Source organism: Phyllobates terribilis, unplaced genomic scaffold (assembly GCF_046119375.1).
Source record: "Phyllobates terribilis strain yellow unplaced genomic scaffold, ASM4611937v1 Scaffold_2__4_contigs__length_985480577, whole genome shotgun sequence".
NCBI classification, from domain to species: Eukaryota; Metazoa; Chordata; class Amphibia; order Anura; family Dendrobatidae; genus Phyllobates; species Phyllobates terribilis.
The window spans coordinates 692,593,417-692,614,794 of record NW_027362762.1 but is presented as its reverse complement, the minus strand read 5'-3'; the positions used below and the strand labels follow the sequence as shown (position 1 = coordinate 692,614,794).

Genomic DNA, 21,378 nt, shown 5'->3' with positions numbered 1-21,378 from the left:
TTAAAGCCAAAAACAATGGGAGGGAAAAATAAAAAAAACTTAAAGTTTGCAGTGTCACTGGTATTGGCACCCTTTCCATTAATTTAGTATGGAAACACATTATGACTCACCTGTGGTAAATCACAAAAGAGATTCACCCGTGATTAATTGTCAGTGACCATGTGACATGAATTAGCCAATGAATGATGACTTTACTGTTTTAAAAAGCCACATGGTAGGCCCTGTTCCTTTGTCACAATGGGGAAGACAAAAGAGTTGCCTGAGGACATCAGAACTGCTATTATTAGCAAACACAAGACTTTCAAAGGGAATAAGGCAATCTACAATGACCTTGGTATCCAACAGTGCACAATGTTATTAAGAATTTTGCCAAGCATGGAACCATCAAGAACCTCCCTGGAAGTGGGGGAAAGAGGAAAATTGACAAGAGATGTCTTCAAAGGTTGGTGCAAATGGTGGAAAAAACACCATGTCAAATATCCAAAGACCAGAAGGCCAACCTGGAACAGTCTGGAGTCATGGTTTCAACAAGTACCATATGCTGCACACTAAACCAAGCAGAACTTTATGGGCGAAGGCCAAGGAAGAAAACATTTCTGAAGAAAAGACATAAAAAGGAACGACTGGTGGAGGATCCATAATGCTGTGAGGTTGCTTTGGTGCATTTGGTACTGGAGGCTTTGACCGTATCACAGTGTTGGCAGCGGATCATTTAGGATAATCTCAAAGCGTGTTGACAACAGAACAAAGCTTTAATTAGCTATAAACAGGTACAGATATGATAGGCTTTATGGAATCAGGAATATACATATCTTAAGTGTCTCTGTGCAGCATCAGCAGGTTGCTTCTCCTCTCATGCACAGACACAGGAAACTGAACACAGTCACATGGTCTTTTCTGTGTGTGAGCCTCTGGGAGTTTTTTTGTTTTTTTTTAACTATATAGACAATACACAAACCTAGCAATAGAACATTTACATACACAGGAATGGAGTTGTTGCACTAAACATATTCCAACACCCCCACTCAACAACTACTTATCCTGTTAGTCCCATTGCGGTTCTGAAGTCCTCAAACTTGGCTCTTGGCAATGGCTTTGTCATACCATCAGCTAACATCTTGTCAGACTCACAATAAACAAACTCTAGTACACCTGTAGCACCCCGAGGACTCGGCTGCTACAGGGGTAGTGCACCTCGAGCCAGAGGTGTGGTATTCCACTCCCGGGTAAGGATAGAGTGTGGGACTGAGCTCAGCTAGCTGCATGCACTACACTCATCCCATTTCCGGGGGACAGATCAATGGTACTCCTATTAGGTGAATGTGCAGGTACGACAGTGTCTGTCCCTGGCTGGAGTGGGAGGGGGGGTGGAACATCCCAGTAGTGTAGGGGCAGATAGGGGAGGGGCTGTGGGCATAGAGATAGGAGCCCATTGGGTGCTAGTCACCTGGGCTCACACATAGAGGGAGTATATATGGTGGGCACCATCTTAGGACAGGGAGAGTGAGTGAGTGAGTCAGTCAGTCAGTCAGTCTGAGGAGGGCTGACGGGGAGCTGTGGCTCCGGCTGGGCCCAGCTCCAGGGCCAAGCCTGCAGTGGAGAGAGAGGAGGAAGAAAGGCCCAGAGACGCAGAGCCAGAGGGAACCCTGAGATCCCACAAGTTACCGGGTGAAGGGTTGGCGGAAACAGGTACCGGAACTCAAACTGGTGGAGGCTAATGATCCTCAGCCAGGAACCGGAGGTCGTGGTCAAATTTTGCCACGACCCTCACCATATCCACCAGGAAGGCACACCACGAGTAGGGTCAGGAAAGCCAGAGAAGGTTTAACCACCAAGAGGCCCGAGGGAGCCGGACAAAAGTGGATCCCTGGTGGGGACGGCCAGCAGAAAGAGAGAGAGAGAGGGGAGCTCAGGACCACGCTCCGGAACTGCCTGGGGGTTAGCCGAGTCCCGCACCTGGTGAACGCAGTACGGCTCGGGTGGTCACTCCCGGCCGAAGTGACTGAAGTACCATCTGTGAGTAAAAACCCTGAAACTGCACCATACGTTTCTGACTCTCCTTGCTGCACCATCACAACCCCCATCATCTACACCTGCTGCCCTGAGGCCATACCCCTCCCGTTGGGGGTTATACCATCCCCGCTGCACCATCCTTCCACCGGCCTCAGCGGTCTGCCCTGCAGCGGCAGCTCCAAAGCTGCATTCAACGGGTGGTGTAGTCATCCAACATCTACTGCTAATAGACTCGCCACTTAGTTTGACTCCCTGGGCACGGACCGGGTCACCGCCACGAGACTACTACCCCCATCTGATCCGGCTCCGGGTAAGCCCCCGTGCGCGCGATGCCGCACGACACAGAAGGCCCAGGGGCGCATCACACCACGTTCTACTAAGTCACATAAGTGGTGATGTTTAACGTCGATGTGTTTAGTTCTTGCACTAATCTTCTCACTGCTGGCAAGTTTAATACATCCTTGGTTGTCCTCATAGATAACTGTTGGCTGAGCTAGTGGCTTGCTGAAATCTTCCAAAAGTTGTTTCAACCAAATAACTTCTTGACTTGCATAAGCAGCTGACACATATTCTGCTTCTGTAGAAGACAATGCGACTGACACTTGTTCTCTGCTGGACAAAGAAATTGAATTTTCTCCTAACTTGAACAAGTAACCACTTGTTGATTTCCGATCACCTGTATCTTCAGCCCAATCTGCATCCACATAACCTCTGAGAGTGAGATCTCCTGATGCAGATATCTTAAGATTTAGCCTTTGAATTTCCTTAAGATATTGTAGAATTCTCTTAGTTGTGTTCCAGTCTCTTTGGCCTGGCTGGCTTACACGTCGGCAGAGAATTCCAACTGCGGCTGTAATATCTGGACAAGTTGTGGTTGCTATATACAGAAGCGCCCCCACTGCTTGTCTGTAACTCTCATTGGTGGGTAGCAGATCTTCTTCTCATTCCAACTTTACGTAGGATGGATCCATTGGTGTTGATGCACCTTTGGCTTCTGACAGTCCAAATTGGTTCAGGATTGCAAAAATTTTAGAACTTTGATTGTGAAGAAAACTCCCATCTTCTTCTCTCTGGATTTGGATTCCCAAATAATACGTCACATTTCCAAGGTCCTTGGTCTCAAAGTGCTGGTTGAGAATTTCACCTAGCTTTGTAATTTCTTTTTCATCTCGATGAGACATGATTACATTGTCTACATATAGGAGAACATACATCCACTCCTTTGTTACAATTTTCGTATACAAACATGGATCAGCTTGAGATCCTTTAAATCCTTCATCCATCAAAACTTTGCTCATTTTTGAGTTCCATGCTCTTGCCGACTGCTTAAGTCCATAGAGAGATTTTTGCATTCTACAAACAAGGTGCTCTTCACCCTTTTTAATATATTCCTTGGGTTGGCTCATGTACAATTCTTATTCAATATCACCATGTAGGAAGGCTGTTTTGATGTCAAAATGTCTCACTGTCATCTGTTGAACTGCAGCTACGGACATTAAAGTTCTGAATGTGGTTTGCTTCCCAACTGGAGAAAATGTAGCATCATAATCTTCACCATATTTTTGCGACTACCCTTTTGCGACCAATCTTGCCTTAAACCGGTAAACTTTACCTTCAGAGTCATATTTGTTTTTGAAGACCCACTTACATCTGATAGCTCTTTTTCCTTGTGGTAGCTCCGTAAGCTCCCATGTCTGGAGTTGGTGAAGGGACTCCATCTCTTCATTAGCGGGATTTATCCACTTCTGCTTCTCGTGGACAGGCAGTTTTTGCATCTCTTGCCATGACTGTGGCTCTGGCTCAGGAAGTGTTCTGAACATATAAGAAAGGAGTCTAGCTGGGATACCTTTGTTTGGTCTTTCTGATCTCCTGACTTGAGGTTGACTTGGTTCTTCTGTTTCTTTCTTGCTGGATTCAGAGCTTATCCAGACTTCAGTGTTTTCTTTTTCAGTGTCTGGGTTTGGTGATTGAGATTCTTGTTCTTGTTTCTTGGCTTGAATGACTGGTGTAACTTCATGGAATTTGAGCGAAACTGAGTTCTCATCAATCACTACGCCTCTGCTGATTGTTACTGTGTTGGTCTCTGGGTCCAAGATTCTGTATCCCTTTTGAGTTTCGCTATAGCCCACCAGGACTCCTTGCTTTGCATGTGATTCCCACTTGGAACGTTTTTCTTTGGGAACATACACAAACGTTTTGCTTCCAAATTTCCTTAGGTGCTTCAGGTTAGGCTTCTCACAGTTCCATAGCTCAAATGGAGTTTTATTTGTGGCTTTACCTGGCAGTCTGTTTTGAAGATAGCAAGCTGTTGTGATGGCTTCTCCTCAATACGTTGTAGGTAGATTCGAATCAAACAACATACTTCTTACACTTTCAAAGAGAGTGCGGTTCTCTCTCTGCAATGCCATTCTGTTCTGGGTTGTATGGGATGGTAGTCTAGAACACAATTCTACCATTATTTTTCAAAATGGTTTGCATCTTACCACTTGTATATTCAGTCCCATTATCTGCACGCAGGGCTTTTGTCATTCTTCCAAATTTGTTAAATACTACGGCAAGATAGTCTTCAAGTTTCTGTGAAACTTCATCCTTACTGTGAAGCAGGTAGGCGACTGTATATCTGGAGTAGTCATCAATAAATGTGAGAAAATATATCTTCTTGCTTGGAGTTTGAACACTCATTGGACCGCAAACATCTGTGTATATCAAATCCAGTGGCTGTGCAGATCTAGTGGTGCTTACTTTAGGAAAGGATTTTCTGGACATTTTCCCTTTAAGACAGCTAGTGCACTTCGTCATTTGACTACATTGCTTGATTTCCACACCATTTGCAAGTTGATTTAGCTTCCTTATTGTTTCTGGGTCTCTGTGCCCAAGACATCTGTGCCATATATGGATACAGTTCTTATGGAGATCTTGTCTAGCAGTGTACACTCTTTCTTTGCATTTTAGCTGATAAAGTTCATTTTGGATTTTTCCTTCTGCAAGAGTGTGACCCTTCTTTGATATAATGCAGCTGTTGTCTTTAAAAGTAACTACATTCCCTTTTTGCGTAAGCTTCTTTACTGGCAGAAGATTGCTTTTAAGACTGGGAACATAGAGAACATACTTTACTGGGATCTTTCTGCTTTGTACTGAGGAAACTGGACAGTGGAGGTAGCCATCCCCTACTCCTTCTGAAGTCATATATTGACCATTAGCTAAGATGACCTTTTCTGACTTGCTTTCATCAAACTCCGTGAAGAAATCCTTTTTATTCGTCATATGGCTGGTAGCACCAGAGTCTATACACCACATATGCTTTGCAGATGAGCCAATACTGGTATTAAATGCAGTTTCAACACATGCAGACTTTTCCTCTACAGCTGTTTTCACCTTTTGATCACTATTCTGCTTTTTAGGCTGACTCATTCTTTTCAAATTCTGCAGTCTGCTTTAAGGTGGCCTGGCTTTCTACAGACAAAACATTCACGAGTTTCCCTTAGATTGCTTTTATTTTTAGGAAATTCCTGTGTCTCTAATGCTGTTTCTGCTCTAGATTCATTACTGCTGCTTACATTGTGTGTTTTTCGCTTGAATTCATCTACAAGCTTGCCTTTGACATATTCTAGTGTGAGCTCATCATCTGTCTGTGCATCTAGTGCAGTGACAAGTGTGTCATAATTTTCTGGAAGACCATTTAATAGTAGTGCAGCAAAATGAAAGTCTTTAATTTCTTCTCCAATGCCCATGAGACGCTCCACAATCTCTAGGGTGTTTTTATATAGTCCTATATTTTCTGCCCATCACTTAGCTTAGACTTATACAGTTTTCTCATGAGATAAAGCTTATTGCTGAGATTTGATCTTTCATGCACTTTCTGTAATTCATCCCACATCTCTTTTGCAGTTGCACATTTGCATATATGCACAATCTGATCATCATCTACACTGAGGGAGTGCTTTGTGCCTTTTGATCCTTCTCTAGCCAATCATCTGGTAACGGATGAGGCACTTTTCCTGCGTATATTTCCACGCACCTTCTCTTATGAGCAGCATTTTCACCTTAAATTTCCAAGATTGATAATTCTGATTGGTGAGACTTTGCACTGAGAACTTGCAGTGATCCATGCTTGTGGTCATCTTCTCTGTTGCTCTGTGCTGCTTTTGCTTTAGACTTTTGTTGCTGTATTACTCTTCTGTGTCACTCCTGGGGCTCTGTGTCACGCTGGGCCCATAAGCTGTTGGCAGTGGATCATTCAGGATACTCTCAAAGCGTGTTGACAACAGAACAAAGCTTTAATTAGCTATAAACAGGTACAGATATGATAGGCTTTATGGAATCAGGAATATACATATCTTAAGTGTCTCTGTGCAGCATCAGCAGGTTGCTTCTCCTCTCATGCACAGACACAGGAAACTGAACACAGTCACATGGTCTTTTCTGTGTGTGAGCCTCTGGGAGTTTTTTTTTTTTACTTTATAGACAATACACAAACCTAGCAATAGAGCATTTACATACACAGGAATGGAGTTGTTGCACTAAACATATTCCAACACACAGGAATCATGAAATCAGAGAATTATCAAGAGATTTTAGCTACCCAGTGTAAGAAAACTTTGTTTAAGTCAAAGATCATGGGTCCTCCAGCAAGACAATGACCCAAAGCGCACATCCAAAAGTACTCAGGAATGGTTGAAAAAGAAAAAATTGACTGTTTTAAAATAGCCAGCAATGAGTCCTGACCTCAATCCCATTGAAAATCTTTGGGGTGAGTTGAAATCTGCCATTGGGAAAAAGAACCCTGCAAATATTCAAGAGCTTGAACAAACTGCAAAGGAAGAGTGGGAGAAAATTCCAGCTGAGAAGTGCAAGAAGCTTATAGATGGCTACAAGAAACGGCTGTCATCAATGCCAAAGGGTGTGCAACCAAGTATTAATTAGGGGTGCCTTTATTGCTGCACATGCTGTTTATTCTGTTTATTCCTTGAAATTGCAACATGGAAGTTGAAAAACAATGTTTTATTGTTGTATTACTTTGGACCACTAATTAAAAAATCCTGAATATACACTGCTCAAAAAAATAAAGGGAACACAAACAACAGAATATAACTCCAAGTAAATCAAACTTCTGTGAAATCAATCTGTCCACTTAGGAAGCAACACTGATTGACAATCAATTTCACATGCTGTTGAGCAAATGGAATAGACAATAGCTGGAAATTATTGGCAATTATCAAGACACCCTCAATAAAGGAGTGGTTCTGCAGGTGAGGACCACAGACCACATCTCAGTACCAATGCTTTCTGGCTGATGTTTTGATCCCTTTTGAATGTTGGTTGTGCTTTCACACTCGTGGTAGCATGAGACGGACTCTACAACCCACAGAAGTTGCTCAGGTAGTGCAGCTCATCCAGGATGGCACATCAATGCGAGCTGTGGCAAGAAGGCTTTCTGTGTCTGTCAGCGTAGTGTCCAGAGGCTGAAGGCGCTACCTGGAGATAGGCAAGTACACCAGGAGACGTGGAGGGGGCTGTAGGAGGGCAACAACCCAGCAGCAGGACCGCTACCCCCGCCTTTGTGCAAGGAGGAACAGGAGGAGCACTGCCAGAGCCCTGCAAAATGATCTCCAGCAGGCCACAAATGTGCATGTGTCTGCACAAAAGGTTAGAAACCGACTCCATGAGGGTGGTATGAGGGCCCGACGTCCACAGATGGGGGTTGTGCTCACAGCCCAACACCATGCTGGACGCTTGGCATTTGCCACAGAACAGCAGGATTGGCAAAGTCACCACTGGCGCCCTTTGCTCTTCACAAATGAAAGCAGGTACACACTGAGCACATGTGACAGACGCGACAGAGTCTGGAGATGCCGTGGAGAGTGATCTGCTGCCTGCCACATCCTTCAGCATGACCGGCAGTGGCAGTGGGTCAGTAATGGTGTGGGATGGAATTTCTTTGGAGGGCCGCATAGCCCTCCATGTGCTCACCAGAGGTAGCCTGACTGCCCTAAGGTACCGAGATGAGATCCTCAGACCCCTTGTGAGACCATATGCTGGTGCGGTTGGCCCTGGGTTCCTCCTAATGCAGGACAATCCCAGACCTCATGTGGCTGGAGTGTGTCAGCAGTTCCTGCAAGATGAAGGCATTGAAGCTATGGACTGGCCCGCCCGTTCCCCAGACCTGAATCCGATTGAGCACATCTGGGACATCATGTCTTGCTCCTTCCACCAACATCACATTGCACCACAGACTGTCCAGGAGTTGGCGGATGCTTTAGTCCAGGTTTGGGAGGAGATCCCACAGGAGACCATCCGCAACCTCATCAGGAGCATGCCCAGGCATTGTAGGGAGGTCATACAGGTACGTGGAGGCCACACACAATACTGAGCCTCATTTTGACTTGTTTTAAGGACATTATATCAAAGTTGGATCAGCCTGTAGTGTGTTTTTCCACTTTAATTTTGGGGGTGACTCCAAATCCAGGCCTCCATTGGTTAATAAATTTGATTTCCATTGATGATTTTTGTATGATTTTGTTGTCAGCACATTCAACTTTGTACAGAACAAAGTATTCAATGAGAATAATTCATTCATTCAGATCTAGGATGTGTTATTTGAGTGTTCCCTTTATTTTTTTGAGCAGTGTATATCACTTTGGTACATTTCCATTTATTTCTGAAGATATTGTACAGTCTATGTAAAAAATTAAGGGGTGCCAATAATGGTGAGCAGCACTGTAGGGGTGATTTCACTGAGCTCAGCGCAAGCACCGTGAGCAGCGCAAACTAGCAGTGATCTCACTGAGGTCCCCCCCAGTTCATTGGCCCGCTCATAGCAGCTTATTGTCCCCTGCTTTTCAACATGAAAGGTCGCATCATGCCACGGTTCATTTTGAAAAACACATGTCGCACAGATGGATTACGGTGTGGGACAGTATGGGTTATCTTCACGTCGGACAGGTGAGGGATATGGTTGTTTATTATTTTTGTTTTTGTACAGGGGACATTAGCTTCAGTGGATTAGGCGTTAAGGTGAGTATAAGCTTGCTTTTTTATATTTGTTTTTTACAGGGTACAATGGCTTCAATGTATTAGGCATAAAGATAAGTATAGCAGTGTTTTTTTATTTTGTTATACAAGTGTAAAACAGGGAATTTAGTTTTATTTCAAATAAAGAATTGTTTTCAGGCTGTGTGTTTATTTCAAAACTTACTATGGGGTTAGTAATGGGGGCGTCTTATAGACGCCGCTTCATTACTAACCTGGGCTTCATGTCAGCCGTTAATACAAGGCTGATATGAACCCCAACTCTATTACCCCACTTGCCACCGCTACACGGCAGTGGGAAGAGCGGAAGCTAAGCACCAGATTTGGCGCATCTTATGGATGCGCCTTTTCTGGGGCAGCTGAGAGCTGATATTATTAGCCTCGGAGAGGGCTAGTCTCCATGGCCATGGTGCCTCTCAATTACTAACCCCTGGGCTTCATGTCAGTTACCAATACAAAGCTCACATCAACCCCAACCTTATTACCTCACTTTCCACCACACCAGGGCAAGTGCGAAGAGCCGAGGCTAAGCACCAGATTTGGCGCATCTTATTGATGTGCCATTTCTGGGGCGGCTGAGGGCTGATGCTATTGTCCTCCGAGGGGGCCAGGATCCATGGGCCCTTCCCAGTCCATTAAGATCAGCTCACAGCTGTCTGCCTTTGCTGGTTAGAATTTATAGGGGGACCCTACGTAAAAAAAAATTCTGAGGTCCTCCTGTAATCTAGCCAGTGAACGCTAATCAAACAAGTGAGAGCTGTTATTAATAGAATGGGAACATTTTTGGCTAATGGCCCTTTCCCTGGCAAGTAATGTAAGCCCCCAGCGACTGGCTTTCTCTCTGCTGGTTATGAATAATCGGCGGGAGCCCACACCATTTATTTTATTTAATACTTGATTTTACACAGGATGTACACAGCGAGTGCTGAATACAACTCCCATCAATGTCTCCTGGTCGCGCTGATCTCAGTGCGACCAGGCAGCAAAGATGAGAGCTTCGTTCAGCAGCCAGTGCCTGGGATCAGCGCTTTCTGTACTGACTTTTCCCAGGCGCCAGTACGTGTAACGCTGATGACACATGGATGTCATCTGTCTGTCATCAGTGTCCACGTGTGTGCGGCATGCATTTTGTCCGTGCTGCGAAAAAAACTGACATGTCTGTGGGTTTTTCACATGGACACGCGGTTCGTGTGAAAAACCTGATGTGCGCACACCCATTGAATACAATGGGTGTGCATATGTCCGTATTTGCGGTCCTTAAAAAACTGACCTCATACGGAAATAAAAAATGAACGTGTGAAGGGTGCCTAAGGCTAGGTGAAGACGACCTTGTATTCTGTCATCTGAGAGAATCGGGTTGATTATGAAAATCACATCAAAGCGTGATTTGATCCTCTCAGTTGAGGAGAAGATGGAGAAAAAAAATTGTCCATTTTGTCAGTCCGTGGAAAACAGACTGCACTCAGATGTCCTTCAAGTGCAGTGCAATGTATTCCACGGACTCATTGACTTGCATGACCGAGTGCAATCCAAATATCACATCAAATTTGGGCATGCTGCGATTTTTTTCCTTGAACCGGCTCGGTACAAGGAAACAATTGGCCATTTGCACAGCCCCATAGAATAACATTAGTCTGAGTGGGATTCAATGTTTTGTCGGATCACACTCAGACCAAAAATACGTCTGTCTGCACGAGCCCTGATAGAGGGAATACTAGATCTAAATTTCAGGGAAAGAGAAGGGGGAACCCCAGTATCACAATGCCAAAGGGGAGCCAGGATGCCTTTTCACGTCTTCATGAAAAGTGGCATGTTCCATTTGCATGTGAAAAAGCAGGTAGGTGATGGGAAGCTCTTAAAATGGTTTTCTGAGACAAGCCAAAAATGGGCCTATAGCCAGAAATGGGGATAATATTATAATAGAAGCTGTACTTATCCATCTATTTTCTGTGAAACATCTCTTGTCATCCCACTGATCTTCTGTTTACCTAGCTACATACATGACACCTCAATAACCCTATGTGACTGCTGAGGCCAGTGATTGACTGCAGCAATCATGTGGGTTAGGCCAAAACCAGGTGAGGAACAATCAGAGAAAAGGTATAACAGAAACAAGTCACCAATTCTGCATTTATCACCCACTCCTGGTTTTGGCTCCCAGGACCGAATACTGACCAAATACTGATAGTTGGGTTGTGGCTTTATACAGAGCATCACAACACATTGCTGCATTTGCGGTACAGAGTCATCCCATTACAACACATAAGTCTGATTTGCCTGCATTTTCCATCAGTGCGGGTTGGAATAATTGTTCATGAGACACCAAGGAGAGAAGATTCGAACAGGATGCAAAGTCTAGTGTAGTAGTAGACTGATGTCTGGAGGACAATGGTGTGAGTGTCGTGTAGGGCAGTAGCAGTCTGGTAGAGAGATCCAGCAAGTAGATGTGGAGCAGAGTCTAGATAAGAAAGGTTGCACTTTGGAGCCTGGATTGCTGCCTCAAGACCAGCTTCATAGCAGAAATTTAGGAGAGAGAAGTGAGTAATCATCACACAGTTTAAAGGGCACCTGATGTATAAATTGCCTAACATAACCCTATAAGAAATTAGATACTACTCTCCTCAACATTGAAATTGCAACACCAAGAAGGTAAAGGCATGGAATTCTGGAAATCACAGGATAGATATGTGGCACCCCAGGGGTCTGGTTTCCACAGTAACGGCAATGTTATGTCTGAGAGCAGGTGGGAGGTCTCTTGGTCAGGGATCCTGTGCATGCCACACCTCCTGCCCAGTCCTGGGAGGGGGAAGAACTTCCCCTATATAAACCTAGGGCTGAGGCAGGGTTAGGAAGTAGAGAAGAAGTAGAGACAGAGAAGCAGATATAGGAAAAGAACATCAGGAGCTCTGTGGTAGCAGTGCTACAAGGAGTCAGGGGCTGGCAGCTGCAGAGCTCGCCCTGACTGAGAAGTTATCACCGGACCCGGAGTCCGAGGCTGTGGGGACTAACTCCTATCCAGCAGCAGAAACCGACCGGCAGGGGATTGCAGGTCCTCTGGCCCAGAAACCCAAAGGCACGGTCACACGCGTGGGACCAGCACCGCCGTCGTGGAGCGGAAGCTACTAGAAGTCCCCGAGTCACCGGTCATACGGGTGAGCACCACACGGTACACTCAGGGACGTGGGCTACTTATACCCGCCTCTAGCAAGGTAGCCGGAAGAGTATCGTTAGTTTAGGAGGCCTACAACTCCGCCTGGCCAGGGGAGATCCCATCTGCTCAAGGACTGACCAGGCCCCAATCGCTAGCCAGTACTCCGGGAGGGTCTATCTTTGTCACCAGTAAAGACCCTGAACTACACCGTACCGTCTCCGAGTGGTTCCTGCTACCCCCATCATCCACGTCGGCTGCCCTGAGGCCATACCCCTCCCGTTGGGGGTTATACTATCACGCTGCACAATCCTACCACCGGCCTCAGCGGTCTGCCCTGCAGCGGCAGCTCCTTAGCTGTACTCAACGGGTGGCGTAGTCGTCCAACATCTACCGCTAATACAGCGCCACTTAGTCTGACTCCCTGGGCACGGACCGGATCACCGCCACGAGACTACAACCCTCAAGAGATCCGGCTCCGGGTAAGCTCCCGCGTGCGCAACGCAGCGCGACACAGGCCCAGGGGCGCGTCAGATAGACATGTTAATGATATGCAAATGATGAAAAGATGGAAACAAAATTCTCAAAACATCGCAATTTACTCAGTATCAAGTACAAATGCCATACACAGACATTTACTCACATACACACCTTAGCTGCTATCATTGAGGTTATTAATGGTCGTCTGAGGATTGTTCTTCCATGCTAATTGCACTTATGCACTTAGTGACCCAAATCATCTTGATCCGCTGCTGACAGTTCCTTTGCTGACCAATGACGTCCCAGATGAGCACGATGAGAGGCAAGCCACGAGATGCTGCTTGCCATTTTAGCACATTTAGGCCACACAGACTGCTCACACTAGCATGAGAAACATGTGGCAATGCACTGTCATGTTGAAAAACGTCTCTTAGGACACTCTAGAGCAGTGGTCCCCAACCTTTTTTGCACCAGGGACCGGCTTGAAGCAAGATCATTTTTCCATGGCCCAGCAAGGAGGGGGTGGGGTGGGGTAATGGAGGGATTTGGAGTTTAGTGCATACTTATCATATAGTGTAGACCAGGTCCCCGCCAGGAGCTATGCCAGGAGCCGCATCACTGAGGCCCCATCACGCCCTGCAGCAGGACAGGGCAGCTGTCCTGACAGCTGCTGTTCAGCTGCATTTACTTCATCCCAGGGGCGGACACAGACTGTAGTGGGCCCCTGTGCAAGAAATTTTTGGGGGCCCCCCCCGCCCTTCATAAGGCAACAAAGTTATGTAAACATAACCCCCCCATGTGCATCTCTCACCCCCCCATGTGCAGCTCACCCCCATGCATCTCTCATCCCCTCCGTGCATCTCTCATCCCCCTCCGTGCATCTCTCATCCACCCCCCGTGCATCTCTCATCTCTCCCCTCCCTCCCATGTGCATCTCTCATCTCTCCCCTCCCCCCATGTGGATCTCTCATCTCTCCCCTCCCCCATGTGCATCTCTCATCTCTCCCCTCCCCCCCATGTGGATCTCTCATCTCTCCCCTCCCCCATGTGCATCTCTCATCTCTCCCCTCCCCCCATGTGCATCTCCCATTCCCCCCACTCCTAGTTAATTGTATTTAAAAAAAAATAAAACTTGTTATACTTACCCCCATGCCATGCGATCCCTGCAGAATCCTGGCGCTCGTCCAAATCGCTGACACCAGGTTCTCCTGACTTCCGGCCATGTGACGGCACCGTCACATGACCGGAAGTCAGGGGAATCATGAAGGTGCTGCCGCAGCAGCGCAGCGCTAAGATGTCCCGGACCCGGCGCTTAGCATGCGGCCGGGGGCCCCATGAGGAGAGAGACGCACAAGAGGGGGGCTCCTACCGGCCGGGCCCCATACTGGAGTCAGGGCAGTTATGCCCTGATGGCGGCCCTGCTGGAGGCTGGAGGGGCCCCCTCTCCCCGCGGACCGGCTGAAAAACCCCAACGGCCCGGTCCTGGTCCGCGGACCGGCGGTTGGGGACCTCTGCTCTAGAGGAATGGCTGTATCACTGGGTACACAACCAAATCAATGTAACATTGTAAGGCTATGTGCCCACGATGCAGAAATGAAGCAGAAAATTTCTGCAGCATTTCTGCATCTCCCTGGCAGAAAAAACGCATGCAGATTGTGCATGCGTTTTTCCTGCAGAATACATGCGGATCCACATGCGTTTCCGCATGCAGATTGACAAGCGCTTTCCAGGCGATAGCATCACTTGGAAAGTGCTTGACAACTAGGTCACACTATATAAATTCATGCAAACAGCATGGATTTATACAGTGTGAACCGTAAAAATTAAAACAAATAAAGCTATACTCACCCCCGAGGCCCTGGCGTGTGCAGCAACGCTCGTTCCTGTCTGGTTCCCGGCTGCCGGCATATCGCGAGACAGAGCGGTGAAGGGCCTGCGGTCACATGACTGTGACGTCACCGCAGGTCCTCAAGCGATGCCGGCATTCAGAGAGAAACCTTCGGACAGGTGAGTATAAACTTTATTTGTTATTTTATTCTTTTTTTACAGGTAGAATGGTACCCAGGTCTGGATGAGAGTCTTCTCTCCTCCAGAACTGGGTACCATCCGCACATAGAGACGCATAGAAACCGCTTGTAAAAATGTACAGTCGCGGTTTCTATGCGTTTCAATGCAAGTCTATGGCGGGAGTTCCGCTGCGCTTCCGCAAAATTAAATGACATGCTGCGGATTTTTGTACGCAGCATAAACGCTGCGGAAAAATCCGCAGCATGTGCATAGAACATGCGGAATCCCCTTGGGGACCATGGGGTGCGGATTACCTAGCGTTTCACAAGCGTTTATGCTGCGGAAATTCCGCAGCATAAACGCTTGAAAAACGCTACGGAAATTCCGCAGCATAAACGCTTGAAAAACGCTACGTGGGCACACAGCCTTAGGCTAAGTGCCCACGATGCAGAAATGCTCTGGATTTTTCCTGAGCGTTTCTGCATCTCCCTGGCAGAAAAAAAACGCATGCGGATTGTACTTGCTGATTGCACATGCGTTTTTCCTACCAGGGACATGCGTTTGTCAAGTGTTTTTAGCATGCGATTTCACATGCTTTTGTCAAGCGCTTTTCCAAGTGATTTTAGCATCACTTGGAAAAGTGCTTGAAAGTTAGTCACACAATATAAATCAATGCAACCGGCATGGATTTATATTGTGTGACCAACATAATGTTAAAAAAAAAAAAGAATTTGAACTTAAAAAAAGATTTAAAATAAAAAATAACCTTATACTCACCTTCTGATGGCCTCCACTCTGCTCCCGGTGTCGCTGCTGGCTCTGTGGCGGGTACCTGTGGCGGGTACCGGTAATGTAAAAGGACCTTCCATGATGTCAGCGGTCATGTGACAGGTCACGCGACAGCTGACGTCATGGAAGGTCCTTTTACATTACCGGTACCCGCCACGGAGCAAGCAGCGATGCCGGGAGCAGAGTGGAGGCCATCAGAAGGTGAGTATACGGTTATTTTTTATTTTAAATCTTTTGTTACTTACAGGTTCTATGGTACCCGGGTCTGGAGGAGAGTCTCCTCTTCTCCAGACCCAGGTACCATCCGCGCATTAATCACAGAAGATCCGTATGTGTACATGTAGTCATGCGGATCTTATGCTATCCAATGCAAGTCAATGGCGGCGATTTTGCAGCGCGCACTAGAATTGGTCTTGCTGCAGGTTTTACTGCAATGCAAATTCGCAGCGGAAATTTCCACATGATGTGCACAGCACATACGGATTTGCATTGCAGTAAATGGCAGACCTATTACAAGCAATTTTAATGAGTTTTTGTGGCGAAAATACGCCGCAAAAATGCATTAAAATCACTTTGTGTGCACATAGCCTTAGTATTTGTGGAATGAATACTGAAGGGGACCGGCTACCATACAGTATACCATCCACACCATAATCCCGAGAAAAAGACTGGTCTGACGTTTACTGTAAAGGCATCTTCATGGCTTTTCCCACGGGGCCTCCAATTTCCTGCTATCATTGTAACCGAGACAAAAGTGGAACTCATCACTGAAGAGGATAGATCTCCATTCCAGCCTCCAATACCATCTTGCTCTGCACCATGATAGCCTTTGATAGCGGTTGCATGAGGTCAATGACACACCTGTATCTGGATGTGTAGTTTGTAGCCCAATTTCATGCAAATGTCATGTGATGTTTTGTGTAGACATTTTGATGCCTTGGGCCTGGTATGTGATGTCTAATTTCACTGGCAATACAGAATGAAACAGTCATGGAACCCTTGATATGGCCATTTCTCGAAGGTTTCCTTGGAGCTGTTTTACAACATGCCAACAATAGGCCCAGTGTTGCGCATACTACTCTGAGTAGCGTGTGTGGCTTAACCTGCTACCATGGCCTGGAGCGTCTTCATTGAGCATGTGTAGGGGGGACAAAAGTGAAGATGAAGTCGCCGTGGCAACAGAAGGGTTTTATATATATTTAGTGTGATGTGAAAATATGTTTTATTTATATGTGTGATAAAAAGAATGTTATATTTTATCCTTATGACTGGAAAACAGGTTCTAGAAAGGTGATGCAGCAGAGAGGAAAGTGTTCTGGCAGGGCAAGTTTCCTAATAGAATGAGGACACATCTAAACATCCATCTGGATGCTGGGATAGTCTTGGGCCTAAGGTCCGGAAGAGGTACTGAGAAGCAGACCTCTGTCTCCCTGATGAGGAAGATATCGGCCGGGTCACAGAGGGAGAAGATGGTGGGTCTCAGGACAGGATGGGGGCAAGGACTGTTAAGACACAGAACCAAGTGAACATCACTAAAAAGAGAGACTGTCTTAATCTGTATGCTGCAGCCGTGTGTAAATGAATTGTACAGTAAAGCCGAAGCTGTTAACCCTGACCCAAGGTCTCCTGTCTTGTTTGTAGGCGGATCCGGTCCCATGGTTGGGGAGGTAATGAGTACTCCTGAACTAACAGTGAATACAGAACAAACTCCGCCACTCAGTACACTCCACTCAAATTCCTGTTTAGAACAGGGGTTTCAGGGCAAAGAGAACTCAGTTCCGGCCCACAGCAAACTGACCCTGTGCCCCCCTTCACACATCTGGGATGTTATCAGTCAGCAATTGCCCAGGGAGCTGCCAGCAGCGGATCTTGATGATTTGCGTGCCCAAGTGCATTCAGCATAGCAGCCAAATAATGTCACCAGAAATTATTGAAGTTACTTAGGCATGTATGCATGTCCAGTTTACATTCCTTTTGCACTATTCAACCTGTTTTTTCACAGGCTTTAAGTAAACTTCAGTAGAATACACATTCTGGATTTTTTTTATATTGTCCTCATCTACCTGCACCATTACAAATTCTGCAGCTAGGTAAACAGAAGACAAGCGGGAAGAGCAGAGATGGAGTGATAGATCGGCAGCAAAATAAATCAGTAAGTACAGCTTCTGTTATTACTTTATCACCATTCCTGGTTATGAGCACATTTTTTCAGGACTTGGAAAGCAACTTAACGTATATAGTGCCTCTTAAAGCGACAGTAACGAAAAAGATTCTCATACCAAGTGATTATAATACCTGAAAACAAATGCAATATAAATGCAACTATTCTTTAAACTGATTCTAAATAGAGGTCAGTCTGATAATTTTGTTTTTCCTTAAAAAAATAATCTGTTCTGAATAGTCTCCCTTTCTATTATGTTTTCTTTATAATGCTACTGACCACTATTGCATATCTGTGATTAGTGTAACAGCAGATCTCACTAAGTGCTCTACATTATGTCTTGTGTTACAAAGCTGCCCCAGAGACTGGGTCCCTGTTTATATTCTATTACATTGACCAGGCAGATACATGCATAGAACATATCTTGCCCGTCAGCTTCTCAAATTGGACCAATTTCTTCTATGTATATGTTAAGAAAAGTGCATATTGCTGGTTGCCAAGATCTCTCTTAGCTTTTTGCCAGAGCAGAATATGTGCTGTGCTCCTCATCTGAGACTTCAAGTGGGGACACATCAGATTTCTTTCATGACATCAAGATACTAAAAGTGTAGCAAGAGGAAACACCGTCGACATCATAGTATATTGGTAGACATGGGAACAAACGCATTTCATACTTTCAACTACTTCAATGAAAATGTTAAGAGGCTTTACCCAGTACTGTCCCACTCACTCTGTATTTCGCTGATCATTGTCATCCAATGCTGGGGACGCAGTGTCTTGCCTTCCTCTTCCTAGTTTACGTGTTCTATCCTAAATGACCCTTGGAATATGAAGAAATCGACAGGAATGTTGACTCTAAGCGGCAGAGGCAGTGATGTAACTGGAGCATGTGTGAGAATTGTAATAAGATAAGGCACAGCATATCACACAGCTACTGCACAAATCTGTGTATAATACAAAGATGGCCACAATATGACGTTACATCTAAGGATAGGTGCACACGTCTATTAAACTTGGGCGAACCCGACAGTTTTTCAAGAGGAAGACACTTCAGAACAAAAGCGGCTTCCTCTTTCTTATTTTGCATCTTTTTGTTGGTATCCTGAATGCTTGCTTCATCGTTTTTGACCACTGACAGTTTTTCTGACCATTTTTCCATCGTTTTTGCGTCGTCTTTTTTACTGGTCATCTTTTTCCCTCCATTCAACAATGAAGAAACTACCACCGAAGCAAAAACGCTGGGAACGATCAATGCCTGGACATCGTTTGAGCTCCAATTGCCTTGTATTGTAAACCATGGAGCATCTTCACAGCTGAAAACACCTGAAGAATGGTCAGGTCACTTAGGCTACAAGCACACATTGAGTATTTGGTGATTTTTTTACCTCAGTATTTGTAAGACAAAATCAGGAGTAGGACCATCAGAAGAATAGTGCATCACGTCACCACTGCTGTATTTTTCACCCACTCCTGGTTTTGGCTTACAAATACTGAGGTAAAAACTCATCAAATACTCAAAGTGTGCACGTGGCTTTAGGGTATGTCTACAGTATTTCTTTTCAGAATTTTCGGAGCAGAAACTCTTGGAAAACAGGAATTCAATAACCACAAATTTTGATTGAAGAGTTAGGAGAGTTTGTATGTGCACACAACATTTTTCTCAGGTGGTAAAAGCATTGAGTTTTTCCAAGAGAAAGCTTCTTCAGGAATCTACAGCATTTTTTTTTCTTGAAGTGTACTTTTTAGCGTTTATTTTTTTGGTCATTTCCTGAGCACTTTTTCAATGTTTTTGAAGGTAGTTTTAGCATTTTTCCAGAATTTTTTGCATCTTTTTTACTGGCGTTTTCCAGTCAGTTTTTTTTTTTACTTCACTTAACAATAAAGAGATCACAAGCCATTTTTCAAGCAAAATGCTGGAAAAACTCAAAAAGATGCCCTGGCATCTTCCAGCTACCTTTGGAGCTTTCAATTGACTTGTATTGTAAAGTATAGCGCATCCACTATAGGGCATCCTCAGAGCAGAAATCACATGAAGAATGGTTAACTCATTTCTTTTAACTGTGTGACATCATTGGAAACCTAAAGTGATTAAAAGATGCCCAAAAGACTGAGCATATGAACAGCAAGTCGTTTTTACAATGAAATGCATTTATTCATTCTTTTGTTAGCGCTTTTTCAGGCAGTTTTCAGAGTGGAATCCACCTGAAAAAAACATTTATGTGCACATACCTTGACATTGAGGTATGGTAAACATCAACAAGTTTTCTAGTGGAAAACACTACAGGAAATGCTCATACTTAGTGCTTTGCTTTTTTTTTAGCAAAACTTCTTCAAAATTCTCCTCAGAAACTCATAACTTGGAGTTTTTGCTCAGTTTCTGCCCCAATAACTCAGCAAAAAGAATGGGTCCCTAACTGGTGTTCTTTGGAGTGGCTCTGCTAAAATAACATCTGAAAAAACATCATGTGAACATACCCAAAGGGGAGTTTTTGGATGAGTTCTCAGCTTCTTGAAGAAGTTTTAAAAAGGTTTTGAAGGGCTTTAGAAGAGTTTTTTTTTTTGCAAACTTTGTGTAACACCCCTTCAGGGCGACCACGGTACGCTGGGTGTTATGGGGGGTCTCACCTCTCTAGGGCGCAGTGCCTCCACCCGAATCTTGATTGGAGCTCTCTCTAGGACTGCAGAAGGACTGTTATCTTCTGCCAGGGACTGATTCGGGAAACCCCTGCCTTTAGCTCAGTACACACTCACCCAGAACAGGAGTAAAACAGTTAACAGGTTTATTGCTATGCAGCAGAAATGAGGTGGATTTAAAGAAACAACATACAATACAGGTAACGGTGCTCTATAAAAAATCATATACACATCACAACCTAATTCTTCCCCGCCCCTGCAAATATAACGTAGCAGGGTTCCCCTTTTCTTGTATTAACTCAGTCCAAACGTTGGGGCCCAGTTGCCGCGGATGTTGGCGCGCAAATTTATAACCGTTGGTGCACTTAGATGAACATTAACGTAAAAAGTCTGGGGCGTAGTGTACTCACTGTAACTGGCGCTGGTAGAACCACAAGTCTCAAAAGGGCACTCACGGTGCGTCTCAACCGGTTGTAGGTTTCCCTGGACACCAGCTGGGGGCGGCAGGATTCAGGCCTTTATACGGTGGGAGTGCCGGCAGAATTCTCCGAGTCCTTGATGTCACTTGCTTCACTGGGTGACAGGGCCACGCTCTCTCCAGATGCGCGGATATATCAGAGGGGACGGCAACGCTCCGCAGCGTAGCGGGATACAAGTCCACAGCGCTCCGTCTTTCACAACAACAAGCTGCCACACTTCCTTTCCTCTCTAGTTTTACTTTCACTTTCTCTCCAGCTCCCTCCCCCAAGTCCCTCCTCCCTCCTATCTTTCCAGGCTGTGTCATCTGACAGAAACAAGGGTCCATGGGAATTGTAGTCCACTGCAGCTCAGGGAAAGAACAATTAATGTCTGTAGGTCCCTGTTTAACAGCAGCTGCAAAGCTCTTCTTAGTGTCTGTAAGTCCCAGTATACCAGTAGCTGCTCTGACAGTTCCATGTGCAGGTGTTACATTCTCCCCCTGGTGGGTCATCGAAAGTGTCCCATCAAGACATGAGGACTCACCACCTGAAATATGAATGGGGGTTAAGACATCCTGACTAACACCAAATTTACATGCATACAAACCACCTCCTGGACACATGGAAGATACCGGGAAATAAGGCCAAACAGAATTTGA

At 45.4% G+C, this 21,378-nt stretch overlaps 1 protein-coding gene across 2 annotated transcripts in view; it reads right to left on the bottom strand.

Annotated features, from left to right (window-relative positions):
• The window catches only part of GOLT1A (golgi transport 1A), a 61,124-nt gene extending 40,741 nt beyond the window's left edge, over nt 1-20,383 (bottom strand). The window contains exons 1-2 of one of the 2 annotated variants that reach the window (XM_073670695.1): nt 20,253-20,383; nt 18,358-18,447 (exon numbers count right to left, since the gene is read on the bottom strand). In XM_073670695.1, coding sequence (XP_073526796.1) covers nt 18,358-18,382 — 25 coding nt within the window. In that variant the 5' untranslated portion in view covers nt 18,383-18,447; nt 20,253-20,383. Of the gene's footprint in view, nt 1-18,357; nt 18,508-20,252 lie in introns of both variants that reach the window. The other variant, XM_073670694.1, reaches the window with a different exon arrangement.
• Between the last annotated feature and the right edge of the window lie 995 nt (nt 20,384-21,378).